General features: G+C 41.3%; 1 protein-coding gene across 1 annotated transcript; it reads right to left on the bottom strand.

The window, feature by feature from the left end:
- Nucleotides 1-3,709: 3,709 nt before the first annotated feature.
- On the bottom strand, nucleotides 3,710-20,469 carry acadvl (acyl-CoA dehydrogenase very long chain). Its single transcript, XM_079490385.1, has 20 exons — nucleotides 20,018-20,469; nucleotides 19,816-19,876; nucleotides 16,767-16,844; nucleotides 16,513-16,585; nucleotides 16,293-16,357; nucleotides 15,944-16,078; nucleotides 15,289-15,433; nucleotides 14,660-14,789; nucleotides 14,062-14,187; nucleotides 11,010-11,208; nucleotides 10,095-10,199; nucleotides 9,687-9,773; nucleotides 9,463-9,525; nucleotides 8,210-8,311; nucleotides 7,482-7,579; nucleotides 7,321-7,393; nucleotides 7,132-7,204; nucleotides 6,777-6,849; nucleotides 6,529-6,604; nucleotides 3,710-5,064 (listed from the first exon to the last, which is right to left on the bottom strand). Exons 1-20 carry the CDS (start codon nucleotides 20,080-20,082, stop codon nucleotides 4,927-4,929), a joined length of 1,965 nt encoding a protein of 654 aa, XP_079346511.1. The 5' UTR covers nucleotides 20,083-20,469; the 3' UTR covers nucleotides 3,710-4,926.
- Nucleotides 20,470-21,865: the final 1,396 nt, after the last annotated feature.

Here is a 21,865-nt window from a genome sequence, read left to right as displayed (position 1 = left end):
TTTACTCAATTAGTTTTAGCCTTAGTGGTCTGTGTCATTCCCTGACTGCATTTATTTACAAGCCTATTGCATGTGCCTCCTGTGGGGTCACAATTAGCATTTGGGCTTGTCTTTACGACTTCCCCCCACCCCTTGCTGATAGCAGGAGTTATCTGTGGTGGAGCCCTGTTGTTACCAAACTCTACCCTTCCCCCGCACTTATGGCTAGGATTGATTCTTCTAGAGAGTGAGGCAACACTGAAGCATGACTATTCTACAGTGTCAGTTTAGGGGCCATTTTAAGTTACCATTAGGCCCTCTCTGCCTGTTTACTCTGCCCTTCCCCCGCATTTATGGCTAGGTTAGAAGTATCAGAGTAGAGGCAAGTTGCCCTGTTGTCGCCTATCTCATCACTGCCCCTCCCCCGCCTATGGCTGGGTGGTAGTCACAGTGTGGAAGGCAAGACAAAAGGCTAATGGTTTTAGCAAATTAGCTTTGCTCTGGCGGCCATTTTCCCCTGGTTGAAAGCCAGGAGGAAACTGGGAACAATAATGGCCCAGCTCTTAGTTACAATAATCACTCCCGAATCAAACGACATTTCAGCTTGCTTGGAATCAGAGGCCGTATGTCCTTGATTCTGGAGTAATCATTAAAACCCAGAGCTCGGATCAAATTGTCCGCCTGTAATTAGGTTAGCAACCTTTTAGCTTTACAGTTTTATACGCTTTATATCCTATGGTTTGCTGGCTTCTTCAGAGCTCTGTGCTAAACTGGATTTCATGCTATGTACTGTTTTACGCTGCAGTTTAGCTACTTTTGTTTGTACATTTAGTACAAGGCCTGTGGTTACACCAGGCGATTTACCATCTATGCTTGAGACTTTGCGTCTGAGCTGTGGCGTCTATTAACCGTGCTTTGAACTATTTAAGTTACAAGGCTGGTTTAAAATTGTTAGTAAAGTTTACCGCGATTATTACAATAATCGCACCGTATGGGTTTTTACTCATTTGGAGTTTTTGTTTTAGTAAAGTTTACCGCGATTACGATAGTAATCGCACGCTATGGTTTTTTACTGATTTGGAGTTTTTGTTTTAGTAAAGTTTACCGCGATTACGATAGTAATCGCACACTATGGTTTTTTACTCATTTGGAGTTTTTGTTTTAGTAAAGTTTACCGCGATTACGATAGTAATCGCACGCTATGGTTTTTTACTACGTTTGGAGTAAAAAGGAACCGTAATATAGTCTTATATTACACCGTAATGGTTTTTTACTGTTCAGATTTATAGCTATCCACGATTTAACTTGCTAAGATGATAGCATCATGGTCCATAGCTACGCCTACTGAAAGGCCACAACTGCACATAGAGTATGTCTTTACTCAAACTGTCTAAATAATATAACTCTGTGTCTTTTATACTTTTATTGTCGTTTAACAAACATACATTTAAACACATGAACTAGCTTATTTAGTTGGTAGTTAGTAGTGGTTCGTTTAGTTACGTTTAGTTACGTTTAGTTAGGTTTAGTTAGTTTAGTTAGGTAAAAAACCTGTTACAGATAAGACAGAGATACACATAGCATTTGTCAATTACAGGCAGGTTACAACACATGGATAACACATTATTCATTGATTATTAATAGTTTGCATTATGTATCAATAATTACCATTGGTCTAATGTGAGTTGTTTTTCATCATGTCCATGTGGTTACATGAGGTCTGGATTCTTCTTAGTTGGCTTGAATCTGACTTATTGAAACTGGCGCCAGGCCATTTAAACCCTCTGTTTCCTTAGACCTGCCCTGTGGGCAGGTTCACATCAGCTAACATTCAATTGGCTGCTGGGCACTGTGGCAACAGTCCTTAACCTTACTATTGGTTGAGAGATCAGGAAGTACATTTCCCACTGACATGTGCTAGCCATGTCTGGCATGGGAGAAGCATGCTGGAGGGAGAAGTGGTTGAGGAACTCTTGTTTACACAACTGCTGGCTATTCACCTCTTATCAGAGCTCCCCCGCTATGCTCTGGCCTGTTTCTGACATTCCCTTAGAGGGAGACGGAGGTGTCACATTTCACACCTTCCTGTTAACTTAGCCTGCTTTGGGGTGAAAGGCTCTCCGACCATAGTTATAGTACTAAAATTATTGAAGTTTACACAGTGCATATTTATTAATAGAAACCAAACGCTGATTACCATATCCAGCGGAACAGTATGAGCGTGCTTGATTTCATGACCTGGAATATTTCACCATTTGCATGTATGCACTTTGGATGTATTGTAGATATCTGATTTATCTGGAATTTTGCCCCGTTTAATGGTGGACATATGAAGCCTTCTCAGTCACCCCACCACATAAATGTACAGGCAACACATTGTCTTTGCTACTTATGCCTATTGCGGATGTGACGCACTTACAGAATGTGCACTTTTTTCCCCCACAAATGCAGTTCTTTAAGCAAGAAACATTGCATGGATACACAAAACCATGCAATTGTTATTGATAACAAAAGCAGTTCTCAAATATAATCACATTTTGGAACATAAAAGTTATATGAATGGTTTGTGAGTTTGAATGTAATTGCGGTTCTGTGAATACTAGCAAACAACTAGAAAGAACACTGCACCCGACGGGAAACTCAGTTTTCTGCTTCACCATGCTGATGCGGCTGCTTGGCCCCATTCAGTTATGGACACCTGGTGCAGACCTCCACTAAAGCCTAATTGGCAATCAAAATCAATAGGGGTTTTTCCTCTTGGAAGCATGAACACAGCAAATGTGTCTATGCTGAGCGGTGAAGAGATTCGCTCATTTGAATATTGGACGTTTGGCATGATGGTGGTGCAAGAGTAAAGGTCATGGGGCCACCAAAATCTATGTTACATCTTCAGAGCATGGAGATGCACAGCAAATTCCATGGAAATCCATCGAAAGAACGAACCTTGGGGAGAAAAAGGAGCAAATCTAAATCTAATAACCTTGTAAAGACGACTACCAAACAACTCGCAAACTCTCCCCGCTTAGTGTTAATTTAGTTAACAGTTACCGGTAATTTAGTATCTCTCTCCCTCTCCCTGCTGAAATCTGAAAATATCTTGTATACAGATTTATTTGATTGCATAGTAGTCGATCTCTGTACTGTAAACAATCCACTTATTAAACACATTTCTTCCATGTAGCCCATGTTTTGAATATTATATTAATTAATATGATAATACCGTTTATATAATCACCAACATGAATTATGTTTGTTATTTCAACAATATATCTGATTTCTTAATATCATGCATACCATGTGGTTTCCTAGCTATTAGTCAATACAGTTAAGTAGAGTAGTGGGACGAGATGGCAAAGGGACGACCATACCCGTTACCGTAAATACGTCCGTATAAACACTGCACAGTAGCTCTCACTGAATGGTTAGATGCAACTGAGGTAAACTCAACTGTGGCCACAGGGTATGTTGTGTCACAAACACAAGCAGCAAACATATTGATAGAAAGCTCAGCTGTACTATTTGTCAGGAAGGGGTAAATGTCTTGGTATCTCTGCACCAGCAACAATCACAGAACATTTCAGTAAACCGTGCTTTGCACAGGAAAAGCTTTTCGGTAAAGAACTGAAACCTCACTGTTATGATAAACAGCAGAATTAGGAAGTCGGCTATAGGGTAAATTTGCACCACAAGGCTTCCTTTTTTGCCAAAAAGGAAGCCTAATTTATTTAAAAAGATGCTTTATTTATTTTCATTATTTATTCAGTTTGAAATCAGCATGAGCACTGCAGGCAGGCTAACATGACATGATTGACATGATGCCATGGCTGACAGGTTACAAAGAAGAAAAAGTTCAGAATCTGCAAAACATTGCTTGGTATCAGATGTACTGCAATACAATTTGGAAACAGGTCAAAGGAAGGATTGAAGATGAACAGACCGTAAAACAAAGAAAGTATTGCGATATTCAGACAATGAATGTGTTAAAAGGGCCAAGAAAGCTACTATAAAGTATACAGTAGCTTGCAGTTTTATAACCTGAAAAGCTTGAAGTATGCAGACTGTGTTAACTGTTAATTAATTATCACAATCACAGTTAAGGTAGCTGGCTACTTTGGCTGAAAGATTAAAAAGAATCTTGCACTTAGGTCATGTAATAATTGACAGTCATTACAGAAGAATGAGTTATTCTGCACATTTTTTTATACCGTTTCAAATTGTGAGTTCTCTTCCTGTTTTTTTTAATTTAAGACACAAAAGGAACTTTTCACTGCTGGATTGGTTTCTAAGGCAACAGCTTACTTCCTGATATTAACAAAATGTGTGCCAGAGGAGCTTAACATGCACAAAGACAGTACTTACAAACACCACTGCATTCAATAGAAATGTGTGTGTTAATGTTTTAGGTTATGTCAGAAAAAGCAAAGGAGATTTACAGTACATCCCTCAAATACATTTGCTTATAAATAAGACGGCTTAAAAAAAATGTGTACTTGGCTCTTTCGGGTAGCTGTCCCTGTTGCATTGATATCATCATAATCATCTTATATCTACAAAGAGAATTGATCACCTGGCTGTTATAGTTTGTACAAAGCTAGTTCAGCGTCAAAACAATAAACGAGGTTCAATAACGATATCTGTTCAACAAGAAACATGGAAGTTCAGGCGTTAACAATACCTAACGTCAGACTGTTTTCCTCCCTCTAATTGGAACATTCAACTGCCAGTTGCTTCATTAACAGATAAAAACGTGCCACTGAACCCATCAGATGAGAATGCCCGTGATGGCGCGGACGAACAGAATGCCAAACTGGGCATTGGAATAACACCACAGTGTAGTAAGGATGAGAAGAGGGAGAAAGCAGATCCACATTGGCACCCCAGATAATACAGAAATGGGGGTGAGGGGGGCAAAAAGAACAAAAAGAGAAATAATAATGGCTGATGTGTTTAGAAACCCAGGGGGTGAGGTGCGACCACTCCTCCGTTCTCCACCACGGCTGTGGAGATGGCCCTCAGGTTCTTGAAGACCTGCCTGGAGTGACTGGAGCGAAGGGACGTGACCTCCCGTATGATCCTCTCATGGGCCTGGGATGGGTGGGTGGGTGGGTGGGGGGAGAAATTAGGTACTAAAACAACCTACATAATATACAGTACGTCTTCTCTAAATAATTTACTGCGTGAGGGAAAAGCCAAACTGTGAATATTTGTAAAAAAGGTATCAATGTATTACTAACCTATAACCTACATAAAGCACACAAATAAAAACATTCTCAGCAGAAAATTCCACAATTAGGCTAATAAATGACAAGTTAGTCTGTTGCATTGCAGGCAGTTTAAATGTTTACTTTTGTTTTTGACACCATCAGCTAAAGTTGTTGCTTAATTGCCAGAGTGGAGCACATTACATGGGAAAGGGTACTGCATACCCTTCCAAGCATGCACTGCCAAAAATGTGCATGTAAACTACAAAGTTAATCAGTTGCTTTTGCCTCCCAGACCATTTCCCTTGCTTCAATGCATTTTAACTCATTTCAAGAATTTCTTGAATGTCTGGAAAATGAGGCACAGTGCTTCACTCATTTCAAGATGTTGACAGCTGTTTCAACAAGGCGAGTAGTTTTGATGCAAATTACAATTGTTTCCCATCTCCATAGTGCTCCTCTCTTTTTTTGAGAAATAAAAACTATTCAATTACAGTATACCCATATTTTCTTAACATGCCTCTCAGAGAGAATGTAACTTTCCAGCACTCACTTGGTCCTTTTCAGATCTCTTATTTATTGTGTATCCACAGCTGATCACTCACGGACGTTTCGGAAAGAGGCCTTCCTAAGCGTGAATGAGGCTGTTGGCCGAAACGCCCGTGAGTGATAACTTCCACATGCCTGTTTAACGGTGATCTCACCGTATGCTCTTAAACAGGCATGTGCTGTGTATAAAACTTTCATGGTTTATGCCTGCGTCCTATGGAGGAATTCATAAAACAAGGGTCATCACCAGGGGTGATTGTGAGGTGCAGTCAAGATGCACAGCCTTTGCCCAAAATTCCTTTTCAGTTCAAGGAAGCGCAATTTGGAACAATCTTTTAAGGTCCAACTAAAAAGGATGGATCATGGACAATCAATCATGGACAATCAAACATGTGATTGATGTGAACATAATGTAAATAGGCAAAACCGTAGCTTTTGTTGGTTTTGTTTTCTTGAGTGTCTTGTATTTTCGGTCAAAACAACCCTTGTACCCTTTTAGTAATGTTTATGTGCTCTTTTTTGTAATGTTCATCGTTTTCTGTGGACTACGGATGATAATTAGCATTCTTGCTAATTCCAGAGTATTTACATGGCATTGTGTGTGGTGTTCATGAATATGTGCCGGCTCTTCCAAATAAACGTATAAATAAATAAGAGATCCTAACAGGACCAAGTGAATGCTGGTGATATTTTTCAAAGTTTCTTCCAGAACCGTGCACCTGATACACATGAACTATTCAACTGGTGAGTGCTCGCCTTTCTTTTTTTCAAGTTATCCTCAAAGAGAGAATGTCCCTACCTCGATGCACCAGGTGTCACATAGCATCTTCTCATGCTGTGCCGTAGGGTGGCCTTGACTCAGAGAACGAGACGCCCTGCAGGTGGCAAAGCAAAGAAGAGGATATGGCATTAAGCTGTGTATAGAGTGGGGATGGGAGGGAGTAAACTTGTATGATGACAGGGAATTGTAATTTGCTCGTTGGTTATCACAAACACGTTTATGTAATTGCTATGGCAACACATTAGTTTGTTTTACGGTTTGTATACCTTGACAGGACGACCACCATGGCATACAGGTCAATGCCGCAGTCAGCTACTCTCTTCAACACAAACTGTTCATCTGCAACAGCAAAGCAAATTCAGGCAAAATTCCTAGATGACTCGAGCTAACAAACAGCAAATGACGACTACATCAATAGTCTTTAACAGCAGTAAAGTATAACTTGCTCGGGGAAGATTAAATTATATACCAAAACATACGGGGGGGGGGGGGGGGGGGGGGGGGGGGGGGGGGGGGGGGGAGAATGAAATGGCTGCAAACTAGGCCGATTTCCCCTATAACCACAAGATAGTGCCAGGTGCCAGCCATATACTCCCCAGTGCCCACCCAACACAGGCTCACCAATGATCTTCTTGCCATGTTTGACCAGCAGCTCTTCGATGACACCTCCAAATTGTTCAATGGCCTTGACCGTCTGCAGAGAGCAGGGAAATTGTAAGAGAGAAGAAGCGTCTCTGACAACGGAAAGGATGTTATTCACTATTCAGTAAACACTTCCATGCACAGCCACACACCAACGGATACACATACCAGTTCACCACTTTGCGCCAACTCTGGGTGCACAGTCCCCTGCAGTGTAATCCCCGTGCTCAAACCTGCCTTCCTATAATCAAAAAGGTACAAGACGTATTAGATCAGATCTGGTTGTCGATGGAGGCCATGTTTTTCCATTTGAAATGTACGGGAACAACCTCTTGGCTCTCTTGCTGATCTCTCCTGCCAGCAACCCAACATTGCCCAGAGGGTTCTTCAAAGCCTTTTGTAAGCTCTTCAGTTGAATTCCTGCATTCTGGACACAAATGTAGACACACGTACAGTATTTACTATTTACTGTCACCATCACATGGTCAAACAGTGTGTAAAATGCATGGATCAGTGAGGTTTTAAATGCTCATTATTGTACTGTCACTCAACAATAGCATAGAAACCTGTCCAGAGCATCTCAGTAGTATTCTTTTCACAGATAGTGTCCAAGCAATGTCATTTATCAGTGATGCGCACACAGTCACGCTTGTCCATGGGACAAGTAGTCAATGTCAATCTTTCTTTAAAGACACAAAGTTACATTGTCAGTCCATTTTGTGTTGATATATTGTTAAATAAATGGCAAACGTCTACCGAGAGCTTTAATGTCAAGTTGTGTGTGTGTGTGTGTGTGTGTGTGTGTGTGTGTGTGTGTGTGTGTGTGAGTGAGCCTAAGCGTAGTTACAGGAGCTTGGTGCTCCTGTAACTATGGTCTGCTAAGTCATCAATCAAAATATTTTGTGAAATTTATCCAAAGGCTATAGTGTTAGAAATGTATGAAATCTACCGACAACCACAGTTAACATCACAAGACACTGATGCTGTCGTGTTACACGGCACGACACTGATTCTATGACGGCAGCTTTCAATGCAACGTACTCAATGTTCAATTTACCTGGAATCCATTGAGAGCCACAAAGAGCCTCAGGATGTCATTGGTGCCTTCAAAGATCCGGAAAATCCTCAGGTCTCTCATCACTCTCTCGATTCCAGAGTCCTGTAGACACAGAGGCACAGCCATGATGATACCTTTTACAGATGTTTTACTTTATTTAAAAGTCTAAAAGTCTAAAGTTTATTAATAATTATTTATTTAGTAATTGGTCGCACACTGCAAATAATCAGTGCATTTACGTTTGATCAGTATTCTAAACAAAACATGGGAGGCATCCAGAGGAAGCACACCTGCATTTTTTTTAGTGATGCAACCATAGGGTGCAGCCACTCCAATGCCCAGCTTTGTCCGTCCCTGGCTGTGTCCCTTTGTATGTATGTGTCCGTGCACAGGTGAGCATGGTTACTATGGTCACTGACATTACGTCAGACCACAGCTGATCAGGCTATATAAGACCTTGCACCACTCAGTTCACATGGGTGTGATTTTTTTCTTATTTGCTTGACTAATGTCTGAAAGATAGAAGACATTAAGTAGAGCAAGGTTTCCACCACTGTTAGCTTTCTGCATGATCAAATATCACAGTATGTACTGTACACTTTCCATTGTATCAGTACTATTTCACAGGGGGTATGCCTAGTGTCTACAAGAGTGACTACAAGAGTACTATTTTTAGCCCCTTCTGTTTCCGTGCACCCTTAACGTGCCCACACATGGTGCTACAAGCTTGCACCGAATCTGTTCTTGTGAACTTCAGTATTCTTTTATGTTCCATGTTCAACATTTCCCCTTTTTTGTGAGTTTGTGGTGGTGACATGAACATGTGTTTATGTTCATATCATATGCAGATTAAAGTGTGTATAGCTGCTGAAGCTACTGTACACTCATCGTAGCTCTGTATATGTTGTCATTACAGCCTTTGTCTATCGATACGTCCGCTCATAAAGGAATGCTGCAGGGCTTAGCGTGTTTTCAAAAACAGTAGTAACATTAAATTACATTTAGTATTGGGGCAGACACCCGCAAATAAACATGCCTACATCAGTTTAATTTGAAAATGAATGAATGTTACAAAAAGGATACTTTAAGAAAGTTGTTTTTCATTTACATCACCGTCAATGCCGTACAAAACAATCAACCTTTATTTCCTGGAAAGCACTGATGTACAACTACTTTTGTATGTAACGAGTATAAATTGATAAGTGGAGATGACCCCCATGCATGAGCAAGTCTCAGAGACGTGGGTCACTCACCTTCATGAAGCCCATGCCACCCATAATCTGGATACACTCGTCAGCCACTGTCCACGCCGCCTCCTACACACACGCACACATTGTTATTCTTTTGCTCAGCCACTTTTCTGGTTGGCTTCTAAACAATGAGGAGCTCCATAAATAATCAGAAAGACAAGGGGCATGTAAGTACCCCTCCTGTCAGTGTGATATTGATGAAGCACACAGTTAAAACGTAAACTCACGGAGGCAAAGATCTTGCTGATGGCCGCTTCTATCTGGAACTCGCTCGCCCCGCTGTCCATGTTGCCACTGAGCATGTAGGCCATTGACTGTACAAAGAGAGAGGTTGGGATCTACATGAACCTTGGCAAACAAATCAATATACTGTAAGTAAATGACCGAGAGCAGGACTGTGGCAAAGTATTGGCATGTCCCCATGATATACCAATAAGGAAGGTCTTACCGGTAAGTGTGCTTGAATTTAACAGTCTACTACAAGTGTCCCCCCCCCACCCTAACAAAAAAAAGAGGCTAAACGTGTCTTTCATAATACTTCGGGGTCCGAATTAGTTGAAAAATGATGATGTTGAGCACCAGAGACTAAGTACAGATGAACCTGCGGGAGAAGACATGGTGATGACTTTACTGACCTGAGTGACGTACTGCAGCATGGTCATGCGGGCCATCTTCTCCTGGATTGCGCCATAGGTGTGGATCTTGCTCCCAAACTGGATCCTGTTGGTTGCATGGTCCACCTACACACACACACACACACACACACACACACACACACACACACACACACACACACACACACACAAATAATAATAAAAAAACATGTTGGGGGATAGAGTCAGACATGTCTCCTCTCCACAAATTTAAAAGCGCTTTGGGAGGCCTGTGCCCTGGCTCAGCGGTCCAGGCACCTTGGCTGGTAATCCAGTCTGGCAGTGTGCCGCGGGTTCGACTCCCGATCCCGACGGCCTTTACTGCATGTCACCCCCCTCCCCATCTCTTTCCCCATTTCCTGTCAGCCTACTGTCTATCCCTCCATAAAAAAATAAAATAAAGGCGAAAGCCAAAAAAAAAAAAAGGCGCTTTGGGAGTTTTGCATTATGACCACTGTTACAACATAACCCACAAGGGTTTTCAATTACTTTGAGTTGGGTCAAATGTTGGTATAATATCAGTGATATTAGCCCATCACAGATATATATGCATTGCGTATATGCTGTCCAATATTATGCACCAATAAGAAACATTTTTAGTACGTAATGCATAAAAAGATACTTGGGATTACTTCGAAATGCCGCCCCGCGTCCAAACCGGTTGAGAAATGACAGAGTTACCGTGTAGAGTAGACCCTCCACTGTACTATACTGTCACACCCGAAATCACATAAGGGCTGCTAAAAACTCAGCTTCCCATCATGCAGCACAGTGTGAAGCTCAACAGTGCCACTTTGTCACCTGTTGATACTCTAAACAGACAGACAGACAGACGGACAGACAGACACACATTGCTGTTCCTTGGAGTGGCTGCACCACTTAAAAAAGGCTACTCACAGCCTGGGTGATGGCTGCCTTCATGGTGCCGGAAAGGGCGGCGGCCATGCCGAAGCGCCCGTTGTTCAAGATGTTCATGGCCACCTTGAAGCCTCCGCCTACTTCGCCCAGGACGCAGTCGGCTGGCACGCGCACGTTGTCGAAGTAGACCTCGGCCGTGTTGGACGCTTTGATTCCCATTTTCTTCTCTGGCGGTCCACTGGGGTTGGGAAGAGGTTAAGCACACGATCGGTGGATGCACGGATTCATTCATGAAAGAGAAATGAACGGAGTGTGGTGAAAAAGGGGGAGAGAGTAGGATTAGAGCGAGGAAGGAAGGAAGGATCGAATCCTTTCAGATCACTAAACCTTTGATCTAGCACAGGGGTGGGCAACTTTGACGATCGAGAGGGCCACTGTAGTTCCACACTCCAGTGGGCCACATTGCATATAGCAAAAATAGCTGATCTACAAGCTCAAAGCTCTTGCTCGTTTTAAGCTTGTAGATCAGCTAATTTTGCTATTATTTTAATTGAAATCCTAAATTATTTTTTGCTATTTTTTAATTGGAATCCTGAAAAGTAACATTTTTATTTAATTTCAAATGCCTTTAATTATAGTTATGTTAACTTTATGAACTAAATACAAATACATTGAACATAAAACATTTTAATACTACTCATTAAGCTACTAATAGCAGATTTGGCTCTTTTTCAGGCTATAAGTTAAATTTTAATAAAAGTGAATGCTTCCCAGTGAACTGCCTGGCTCGTCAAATACCCAATGATTCCCTGCCCTTTCGGGTAACAGAAATTGGTTTCCGCTATCTTGGAATCCACATCCGTAAGACTACAAATTCCTTGTTTACGGATAATTTTTTACCTCTTGTTGAAAAACTTAAACTGGACCTAGATAGATGGAAGATCATGAATATATCCTTGGCAGGTAGAGTGAATAGTATAAAGATGAATGTCCTACCCCGTTTCGTGTACTTGTTTCAAGCATTGCCAATATTTATACCTGTGTATTTTTTCCGTAACCTGGACAAACTCATGTTATCATTTATATGGGGAGGTAAATCTCAGAGAATTAAAAAAGAATACCTACAAAGATCCAGACCTGATGGGGGACTTGCCCTCCCCAACTTTAAGTACTATTACTGGGCTGCTAATATATCTAAGTTGGTCAGTTGGATTCACAACCCTGATTTGGACTGGTGCCAAAATGAAGCCAGTTCATGCTTGGGCACATCTCTATTGGCTCTTATTACATCCAATTTACCCATTTCCCAGAACCGCTATACCTCCAACCCTATCGTTAGGAACACCTTGAAAATATGGTCCCAATTCAGATCCTCATTCAACCTCAGAGAACTTTCTCCCTATAGCCCGATACGTAATAACCACCTGTTCACTCCTGCAATGTCAGACCCAACTTACTCTCTGTGGTCTAGATCAGGACTCGTTAGACTGGAGGATCTTTATGTCAACGGTATTTTTGCTAACTTCAGGGAACTGGCATCCAAATTCAATTTACCCAACTCTCATTTGTTTAGATACTTCCAGATCCGTCACTTCGTCCAGTCACACAATCCTTCTTTTCCTAACATCTCCTCCAAATCTGGAACTGAATCCATCTTAGATGCCCCGTTACAAGTAAAAGGCCTTTTGTCTTATATCTATAACATTATTTCTAATTTAAGGACCACCTCTCTCAATAGAACCAAATCAGGCTGGGAAGGGGAGCTGGGTGAAACCATAACGGATGAGACGTGGAGTAACGCCCTTACTCGGGTAAATAGTAGTACCTCATGTGCCAGGCTAAACTTAATCCAACTTAAAATTCTACACCGCTCTCATTACTGCAAAGCTAAACTAGCTAGAATGTATACCAGTGTTGACGACAAGTGTGATAGATGCCACTTATCCCCAGCTAACTTAACACACATGTTCTGGTCATGCCCTCAATTAATACAATACTGGACTGCCATATTTCGATCCTTATCAGAAATGTTTAGTATACCCTTACTTCCCTGTCCTGAAGTGGCAATCTTTGGTGTACTCTCTAACAATATTAAGTGTAACAAAAAGGTTCATAACTGTATAGCCTTCCTATCATTACTCGCTCGAAGGAGAATCCTCCTAGACTGGAAATCTTCACTTCCCCCTAAATCAGACCACTGGCTGAAAGATGCCATGTTATTCCTGAATCTCGAGAAAATTAAATACGATCTACGTTGCTCTCCAGGAGGATTCGCCTCCTCCTGGGGTCCGACAATAACCTATCTCGAGAATCTGTCAAGTCTTTCGAACACCCCATAGGCCATCTGTTATGAACCACGATGTTCCCCTCCTACTCTGCACACCAACCTCATTCCCCTCTTGACCCTTTCATTCCTTTCCTCTCCTACTTTCTTTCTTTCTTCCTATCTACTTCCAAAATAAACAGCAGTACCCCTTATCTCTTTCAACCACTCTCTCCTACAACATCATGGAGTCACTATTCACTTCTGTCTATTTCTCTCTCTTTTCTACTTCTCTGTGCTGGCTATTGCTACTATTTACTTTATTAAAAAAAAAAGAAAAGGAAAACCTACAAGGTGAAAGGAGAAGGTGTCAAAGTTCCAAGTGGGAGGGTGGGGGGTTGTTTTCGTCTTGTCTTGTCTTGTTTTGTTTTGTTTTGTTTTGTTTTGTTATATAAAAGAAAAAGAAGCATAACATATCACATGTACTGCATTTTTCCCTGTCCAAACCCCTCTACTATGCTTAATAAAAAACCTTAAAATTGAAAATTGAAAGCTACTAATATAACATTTTAATACTACTCATTAAGCTACTAATATAGACTGAAGTAATTAAAGCGGGTCATGTTTGCATGTTTGGAATTGTAACAGCTGAAATCAATGATATATCAGTATTCCAATATTAACCTGAGGGCCACATTAAGTGAAGGTGGCCCCCGGGCCGCCAGTTGCCCATATATGATATAGCATGTATTCTGGAATTGCTCAGTAAACACTATTGCCTTTGCACTCCGTGATACCAAGCAGGTACAATAGCATCTCTTAACTCACTGAGTGATTCCTCCAAATTTTCTCTCCACGATGAGAGCAGTGATCTTATCTTTCATCTCTCCCGTCTTGGGATCCTTCATCGGGGTCTTGGCAAACACAGTGAAGATCTCTGCCAGGCCTCCATTGCTGCCATAGATAGATTATAGTGAGTGTTTTAAATTAAAAGCAAACAATGCACCTTAAAAGCGCCATGTCACAAAAAAGCCAAAACTTGTTTCCATTGTTGTCTATGAAACAGTTAACACCCATTCCAAACAACAGACAAACCAACAGAGCAAACAAAATAAACTACAATTATCATAGGAAAGGGTAAAAACAATACATAAAGCATTTGCCATATACTAGCATTACATATCAATTGCACAACATCACCCCCTTGTGGTGAGAGGAGCACATTTTCTATGTGCACAAATCTGTGTTGAGGTGAGGCAGTACTAGTCATGGGAAAAAACTTCACACTTCCAACTTCTTTTTTTATTTGATTTTTATCACAGGAAAATGTGCGAAACACCACCAACATAATTCCAAAATGGATACCTTTAATCAAATTGAACCAACATTAACCATTGGCAACCGAGTGACCCCTGCCCGATCTCACCTGATCCAGATCTTGCCTCCGCTAAGTGTGAAGTACTTTCCACAGGGGGACTGGACCGCTGTGGTCTTGATAGAGGCAGCGTCCGAGCCACTGGCAGGCTCAGTCAGACAGAAAGCTGCTATGTCCTCTCCTGGACGAATAGGCAACACACTGTTTCAACCGTTTGTCAGACAAACGCACACTAGAACAGTACATTTACCATGTATAAATTTAAATACTGTACATGAACGAATGAAGTTAATGAATTACGTCATCTTTCCACTCCCATGAACAACACACTCCTACTCAAACTCTGTAGTCTATCGACATGAACATTAGTTAGATTTGCTTGTCCACAGATGCTCAATATGTTGTATAGATAACGATATTATTTAGGTTTGGATGTCTACCTGCTATCTTACTTTGTAGCACTTTGTTTTCTTGAAGGGAAGGGAACTACTTGGTCAACCGTGTACCCTGTTGTTGGTTGACTAGAGTTGATGCTGTTTGCCGTTTTCTTGCCTGCTAAATGCCTAAATTTGAATTGATGATACTGGGACTCAGTAGATTATGTGTTTAATAGACTACTGTAGTGTATGAGACTGTATGTTTAGAAAAGGTGCCACTCTCAGGTAAAATTCCAGTCTAACCTGAGGCCAGCCTGGGCAGGTATTTCTCCTTCTGCGCAGGGTTTCCAAAAAGCAGGATGCCCTTGAAGCCAATGGACTGGTGGGCACCCAGGGTGATGCCAACACCCAGGTCATACATGCCTACAATCTCGACCAACCTGGCGTACTGTGAACAACAAAGAAATAGAAACATTAAGCAGATCTGTGTTAAGGGTTCACGACTCCACGAGCAAAGCTTAATGCTCGGCTGAGCAAACATGCATCAGTGTGACAGGAAAAAGGGACATAATGTGGCATTCTAAAAGCAAGTTAACTAGGACATGGTATCTATTAGCAAGATTTATCCATAGCTGCTACCTAAAACCTAGCATAGCAGGCAGGTTCTAATAATAGCGTGGTAAGTGGTAAGTGCTTGTAGGCAAGTCTGGAGCCATGTGAAACTCCATATCTGGGAAGATTGATTTCCTCAGTCGTCTTCATATTTGGACAAAAACTCTACATTGGGTCAGAATTTGGTGGGCATAAGGACACGCGCTGTTCTACACGGCAGCTGTAAAAATATGGAGTGTGTGTACATAGTGGAGTGGACGAGTGCTGGGTGAAGATGTTGAACATGTTAGTGTGAACCTTTTCTTTTATTTAATATAGATGATTTTAATCTCAAGCCGTGTTGTACCTGAGTGTTGGTGAGGCCAAGTCCCCCCAGGTCAGCAGGCACCTGCAGGCCAAAGGCCCCCATCTCCTTAAGTCCCTCCATCGTGTGGTCCTCCACCTTCTCCAAGGCATCATTCTTCGCTGCATCATTCACCTCCTGCACAAGGTGGCGAAGAAAAAGTAGCTTAATAACCGTTTCAAAAGGTGCTTCACACAATCAAAAGAACACTAATTTGGCGGGGAACAACAACAGAACAATAAACCAGCCGTGGGTGAGGCATGATAAAAGGAAAGGGGAACCAGGAAATGATATAAGATTTCTCAACTTAAAAGTAATGGAAGGAAGGCTCAAGATTTCTGTTCACACTTGCCTCAAAAAACTTGCTGACAGGTGGCACCAACTCTCTAAGGAATTGGTCCTGTTCTTCATTCATAACTGTGAGAGAGGGGGGGGGGGGACATTTCACTAGTATGTACTACAAATTACAGTCTTTATCAACTTTCAAACCGTTGCCATTTCAATACTCAGTGAAATGGCAATATTGATAAAAGATCAATATTAGGATATGCTTATTTAAAGTTCTGGTTTACCTGAGGGATAGGGGAACACTTGGGCTGTGGCGATCTGGCCCTTGAACATGTTGACAGCAAACGACTTGGATTCCTGTTGACAACAGCAATTTCAAATTTAGCACAAATAATGGCATTATTAGACTCTATGATTCAATTGCCATTTTAAAATATGACAACTGGCAGACCAAGGACAGATGTGCGTTGGCAAGCTGTTGACAAATGTGCCAACAGTTGAAAACAGGTATATATTTATGGTGCACAAAATAACATACTATGCTGGCGGCTGCTTTCTTCTCCACCGTGGCAATGGCAGCATCACTGCCCACAGCTACTGGCTTCTCCAATACTGCCTGAGAGTGAGATAGAGCGCGAGAGAGAGAGAAAGGGTCAGTAGTCACGAGTCAGGACACTTAAAACCACTTTTAGATGTTAAAAACATATTACTTGGTGAAGGGAACAATAATATAAAACAATTTCTTCATAGTTTTGTGCATTAGGTCAGTTTTAAATTTGGATGGGGAATCGAGAGGTTCCATGGCTGGGGTCTATGTGTCAAAACAAACGTGACGCGTGATCATGATAGCATTTTATTGTTGTGACGTGGACTTCTCCATCAATCAGATCGAGACAACATTCTAGGTGGTGATGGTGGTTATGCTTTCATGTAATGAATGATATCATGGTACAATAACAGTAATGCTGGCGCTACGGTAGTTCTGGCAACAAGCACAGGGCTCAGACCATAGCTATACTAGCTGCTATAAGGACAAGCTGCTGAACCATAACAGACAGACAGGCAACAAAAACAATAGCTATCAGGCCTAGAGGAGACCTCTTGGCCCCTTTAACCACTTAAACAACAATAAGATATAATGTAGAATTCTTCCTCACTTGCCACTAGAGACTGACATTTTGTCGGGACTCCCGCGGGTCACGGGATTCCCGCGGGATTCCCGCGGGATGGGATTAATATTTGTATTAATCCCGTGATCGTGACGGGACGGGATTGAAAGTCAACAGGAGCGTGCAGGAGCGGGAATGACATCGATGTAGTCATCTTTCTGTGAGCCAACACTACATTACCCATAATCCAGCAGTGCTAGTGCTTCCACAACACAAACACCTCCTCCAATTGCAAACCAGTCGGGCTGGACGTCTTATAAAGTTTTATATGAAGACATCGTAATGCGGCCGTGTATGATTCTGCATCGCGCCGGTGCCGTGATTTAATCGATTATTTATAGCCAGATCATCCTGATGCATTTGTTTCCCCTGGCAGTGGCAACGTTGCAACTTTCAATTGTGATGCTATGTTAGCTACATGCTAACGCTGTTACAGCTCTCTGAACAGCTGTTCTGTTCTGAGCGAATGTTCTACAATACATCGTCTCCTTTCTTTCTCCCAACCGAGTCCCATACACCAGTGGTTCCCAAACATTTTCATGTCAAGGACCCCTAAATCGACATTTATTAGCCCGCAGACCCCCATTTGAAAAGATGCCAGGGGCAGGGACCCCCATAAGAGAAGATTTGTATTACGGTTCTAGCTGTGATTCTCAACCATTTTATTTTCAAGGACCCCCAGTTTGACATGCATTAGTCTATGGACCCCCATTGAATGGCATTTTTATCGCTGGGACCCCCAATTTATATTGTAAAATCTATGTTAATTTAACTCTTGAGTGTACAAATGGAACAACATTTGGTTCCATTTGTACACTCCCATAACATAATTTGTTACAGACCCATAAGGGTCCATTTGGTTCCAAACTATTAATTAGCTGGGGACCCCCTGGAGCTCTCTCAAGGACCCCTGGGGACCACTGCCATACACATAGACTTGTACACTGAATAATTAATCATATAGAGTTAAATTGACACTGAGGTTTTTTTTTTAATCTTAATTGACAAAGCACTTGTTAACTGTTAAGCTTTAAGTTCTGTTCAGGGAAAAACCGTATAGGACTTAAATTAAGTGCCATAACTGTATTTGGTAGTCAAAGTTAAATCCAACATTGCCCACTTTATTTATTTTAATTAGATAGATAGGCCTATAGATAGATAGATGGATAGATGGATCGATCAATCAATTGCCTTTCCTAATGACTAACATAAAAAAAATAAAAATAAAAACAGGAGCGGGATGGGAGCGGGAGTCATTTCGAGTGGGAGCGGGATGGGATCAGGAGTCATTCTACAGGAGTGGGACAGGACAGGATTTTTTTTTAAACTCTGGCCCAGGATTGGGACAGGACAGGATTTTTTCTGTGGGAGTGGGACAGGACAGGAGTGAAAATCCACTCCCGTGTCAGTCTCTACTTGCCACAGGGATACAGATTACAGACACACGTCACTGACTGTTCTCTGTGGCTACTATCTTTAACAATGTTCTTCATACAGTGCCAAGTTCACAAACCTCCTTCTGAGCCAAACAATAAATACAGTACAACAGTAGAAGCCAAAGAGCCATATCAAATGGCTTAGAGGTAAAACCAAGGACATACTCTGTCAGGTGACACAGATAATAATGAGGTTTCTAGAATGCATACTTTAAGAAAAGTATAGCTGCCTGTTGCTGTGAAGATGACACTGATGAATGACGGGAGCTTTGTGAGTGTGACTATTAGGGCTTTAACTATCAATTATTTTCTCAGCAATAATTCTATCGATTACATTTTCGATTTTCGAAAAGAATGTTTTCTTATATATAATCAGGTTTTCATATAGCAATGAATCGATTTATATTTCACCGCACAATGGAAAAATGTGTTGCCTAATTGATTCCCCCCACCTATAATAACATATTTTATAATCCATTAATACAATCAATTAGTTTGATGAAACGTTACCCCCCTATCTTATGCTAAATCACTCTTTTATGGGAATACATGCTTTATTTTGTATTTAATAGAGGGAAAAGAGAAATCACTCTTTAGTTAGATAGGTCCTGCACATAACTGATTGAGCAAGGTAATTATTATTCTGATAAATGGGCAGTGTATGGCTGCAGCTGCTTCTTGGAATATTTCGGAAGCCAGAGAAATGTAGCCAGGTATAGCTTTTTTCGCTCTCTCTCAGCTGTCTTTTACGAAAGTGGTAAGCCTAGCCATCCATGTGACAAGCAATGAACTTTACCCCACTTTCCACTAGGATGGGGAGGGAGGGAGGGAGTGGGGGTGGCTATACGAGGACACCTTCAACTTCTCGACAGAATGACAATACATTACGTGGCCACTACATGTATTTAAAAAAAGTGCTTTCCGCAACAAACAACACAAATGCACTGCTAAAATGTCAAATAAAACCAAATGGGTGTATTACCTCTGTAGCTTGGCTTGCATAAGGACGACGGGCTGTGACCATGGCTCGCCCATGATGAGCCCTAGATCATGGATTCATTCAACAACACACACAGTCACAGCAGGTGTAGTTTAGATACATTTTGTCGAATTTAAATATTAATAATATCAACTTCAGAAACGACCATTTTGTCAAATATTTATATTTTTTTAGCTGCACTTACCCGACTGGAGAGCGAAGAATGGTGCCACATAACGCGGAAGACTGGGCCACTTTGCGAAGCAGCATATTGTTTTGTTTATTACACTGGCCCGACTTTAATATAAAACAATGCCTTTATTAAATAATCGTACTGCTTACACCTCACGTAAAGTACTAGTTAGTAGTATGCGTGGAGGTATAAATAAATGTTAGCTACGTGTGTCGCTGCTGTAGTGTCTTGTCTTGTCTTCTGTCAGAGTTGTTGTGTCCTTCCTGAACGGTCGGAGGTCTATAACTATCTCGTTCTAATGTTATTGTTGACGTTTCTTTATCAGTGAGCAGATAATGACACAGGTGACATGTGTAAAGTGACCACCGCACTGCGACCAAATGACCTACTGACACAATATCTGCTGCTGCGTCTTCTTCTTCTTCGAGGTTATATTTATTTTCTGTTTTCTTGCCGGCTGGTTTCCTCTGACGTCGCGTAACTACTCAGTGACAACTTCCTTTCACTGGCTGGGCGCGCGAATGGGAATGCTATAAATCCCCCCCACCCCATGCATAACTTATTGTAATGACTGGTAGAGTACATAGATATATACCGGTAATATCCTTAGAAGGTAATATCCCATGGGTATCCATCCATCCGTAGGCCTTTTACTTTGATATGATCCCGTCCATCCCACGATGGATTGATTTAACACACATCTTGCACAAACTATTTTCAGATGGAGGTCCGCCTTAATTGACATAAAAGTGCAAGAATAACTGATTGTAATTTCCCCAGGCAGTCACAGACAGAACAAAAAAGAAAATCACCACTTTCACATTGCATGAAAGGGGCTGGTCTGAGTGGAAAACATATTAGTCTGCATATGTTTTGCAGTTCTAAATAAATTTGAAGTGAAGTTCCATAGAATTGGTCAATTGTAATTGTAATTGATACCTTTAAAGCCGCTCTCAAAGGGCACCTGCGGACGGCTGCAATTCGAAACTGGCCCCCGTAAATTCGGAATCCCCCACCCCACCCACCCCTTTTGCCCCTCACGTCTCTAAATGTTATGAATTGGAATTGGTGGACCCTCTTGTAAACAAGTGTAATGCAGTTAACAGTTTTTGTATTGAGTTGTGCTTGAAATGTACTGTAATTCTGCATACTGTTAATACTTCAATCAATAAACCAACCAAATAGTTTGGGGGGGTTCTTTGCTTTTTTCACTTTTTCTATTAAGTTTGAAGTTTCCTAATTTGGAAACCTCGTCTCAGAATGTAACTTTTGGCATCTTTCCATACATACAGTACCGGTAGTATCAGCTCGCCTTACGTTTATGACTTTTCCTGGTGCTCCATAATGGGATAGCCAGCCTGGCCCTATAGCCTGCAAAGTGTCCAAAGTCCATTTGCCACATGCCACTGGCACGCCAACTGGAATTTAAATAGAATTTATGAAATCAGAGAACTGGTATTACAGTTAAACAGGAGAACGCTGGCCTTATTCAGGGTTATAAGATTATCCTGTAATACTGTGTAGAAAGACTATACTATAACTATGTACACACATTCAGAATAAGTCCAGTTAACAATGAGTAGTAATGTGCCTGACTGAAAACAAATAAAGCAGTTTTAAAAAAAAAGAAAAATGTGATCAAACAGACGTCTACTTCCAAGTTCTGGAAACTTTGCTTGCAGGATAATACGTATGGGAAAGTACAAGGTTTTAAGGGTAAAGCAGTTAGGGTTAAATACATTTTAAAAATACAATCAATCCATTCTACAAAAATGTATTCCAATTTACTGTGATTCACTGGTTGTTCATATTGACTGAGCCGTTAAGAGTAGTAAAATCCCTTAAAGACAAAGAAGAAAG

This window comes from Electrona antarctica (assembly GCF_951216825.1).
Source record: "Electrona antarctica genome assembly, chromosome: 21".
Classification (NCBI taxonomy): domain Eukaryota; kingdom Metazoa; phylum Chordata; class Actinopteri; order Myctophiformes; family Myctophidae; genus Electrona; species Electrona antarctica.
The sequence above is the reverse complement of the archived record's forward strand: the minus strand, read 5'-3'. Positions and strand labels throughout refer to the sequence as shown.

Excerpts from the sequence above, each read along its gene's own strand:
- acadvl (XM_079490385.1), bottom strand. The coding sequence starts at position 20,082 with ATGCTGCTTCGCAAAGTGGCCCAGTCTTCCGCGTTATGTGGCACCATT. Across the intron at positions 19,877-20,017 it reads ATTCTTCGCTCTCCAGTCGG|GGCTCATCATGGGCGAGCCA; the intron begins GTAAGTGCAGCT and ends TCCATGATCTAG. Across the intron at positions 10,200-11,009 it reads AGGCAGCCATCACCCAGGCT|GTGGACCATGCAACCAACAG; the intron begins GTGAGTAGCCTT and ends GTGTGTGTGTAG.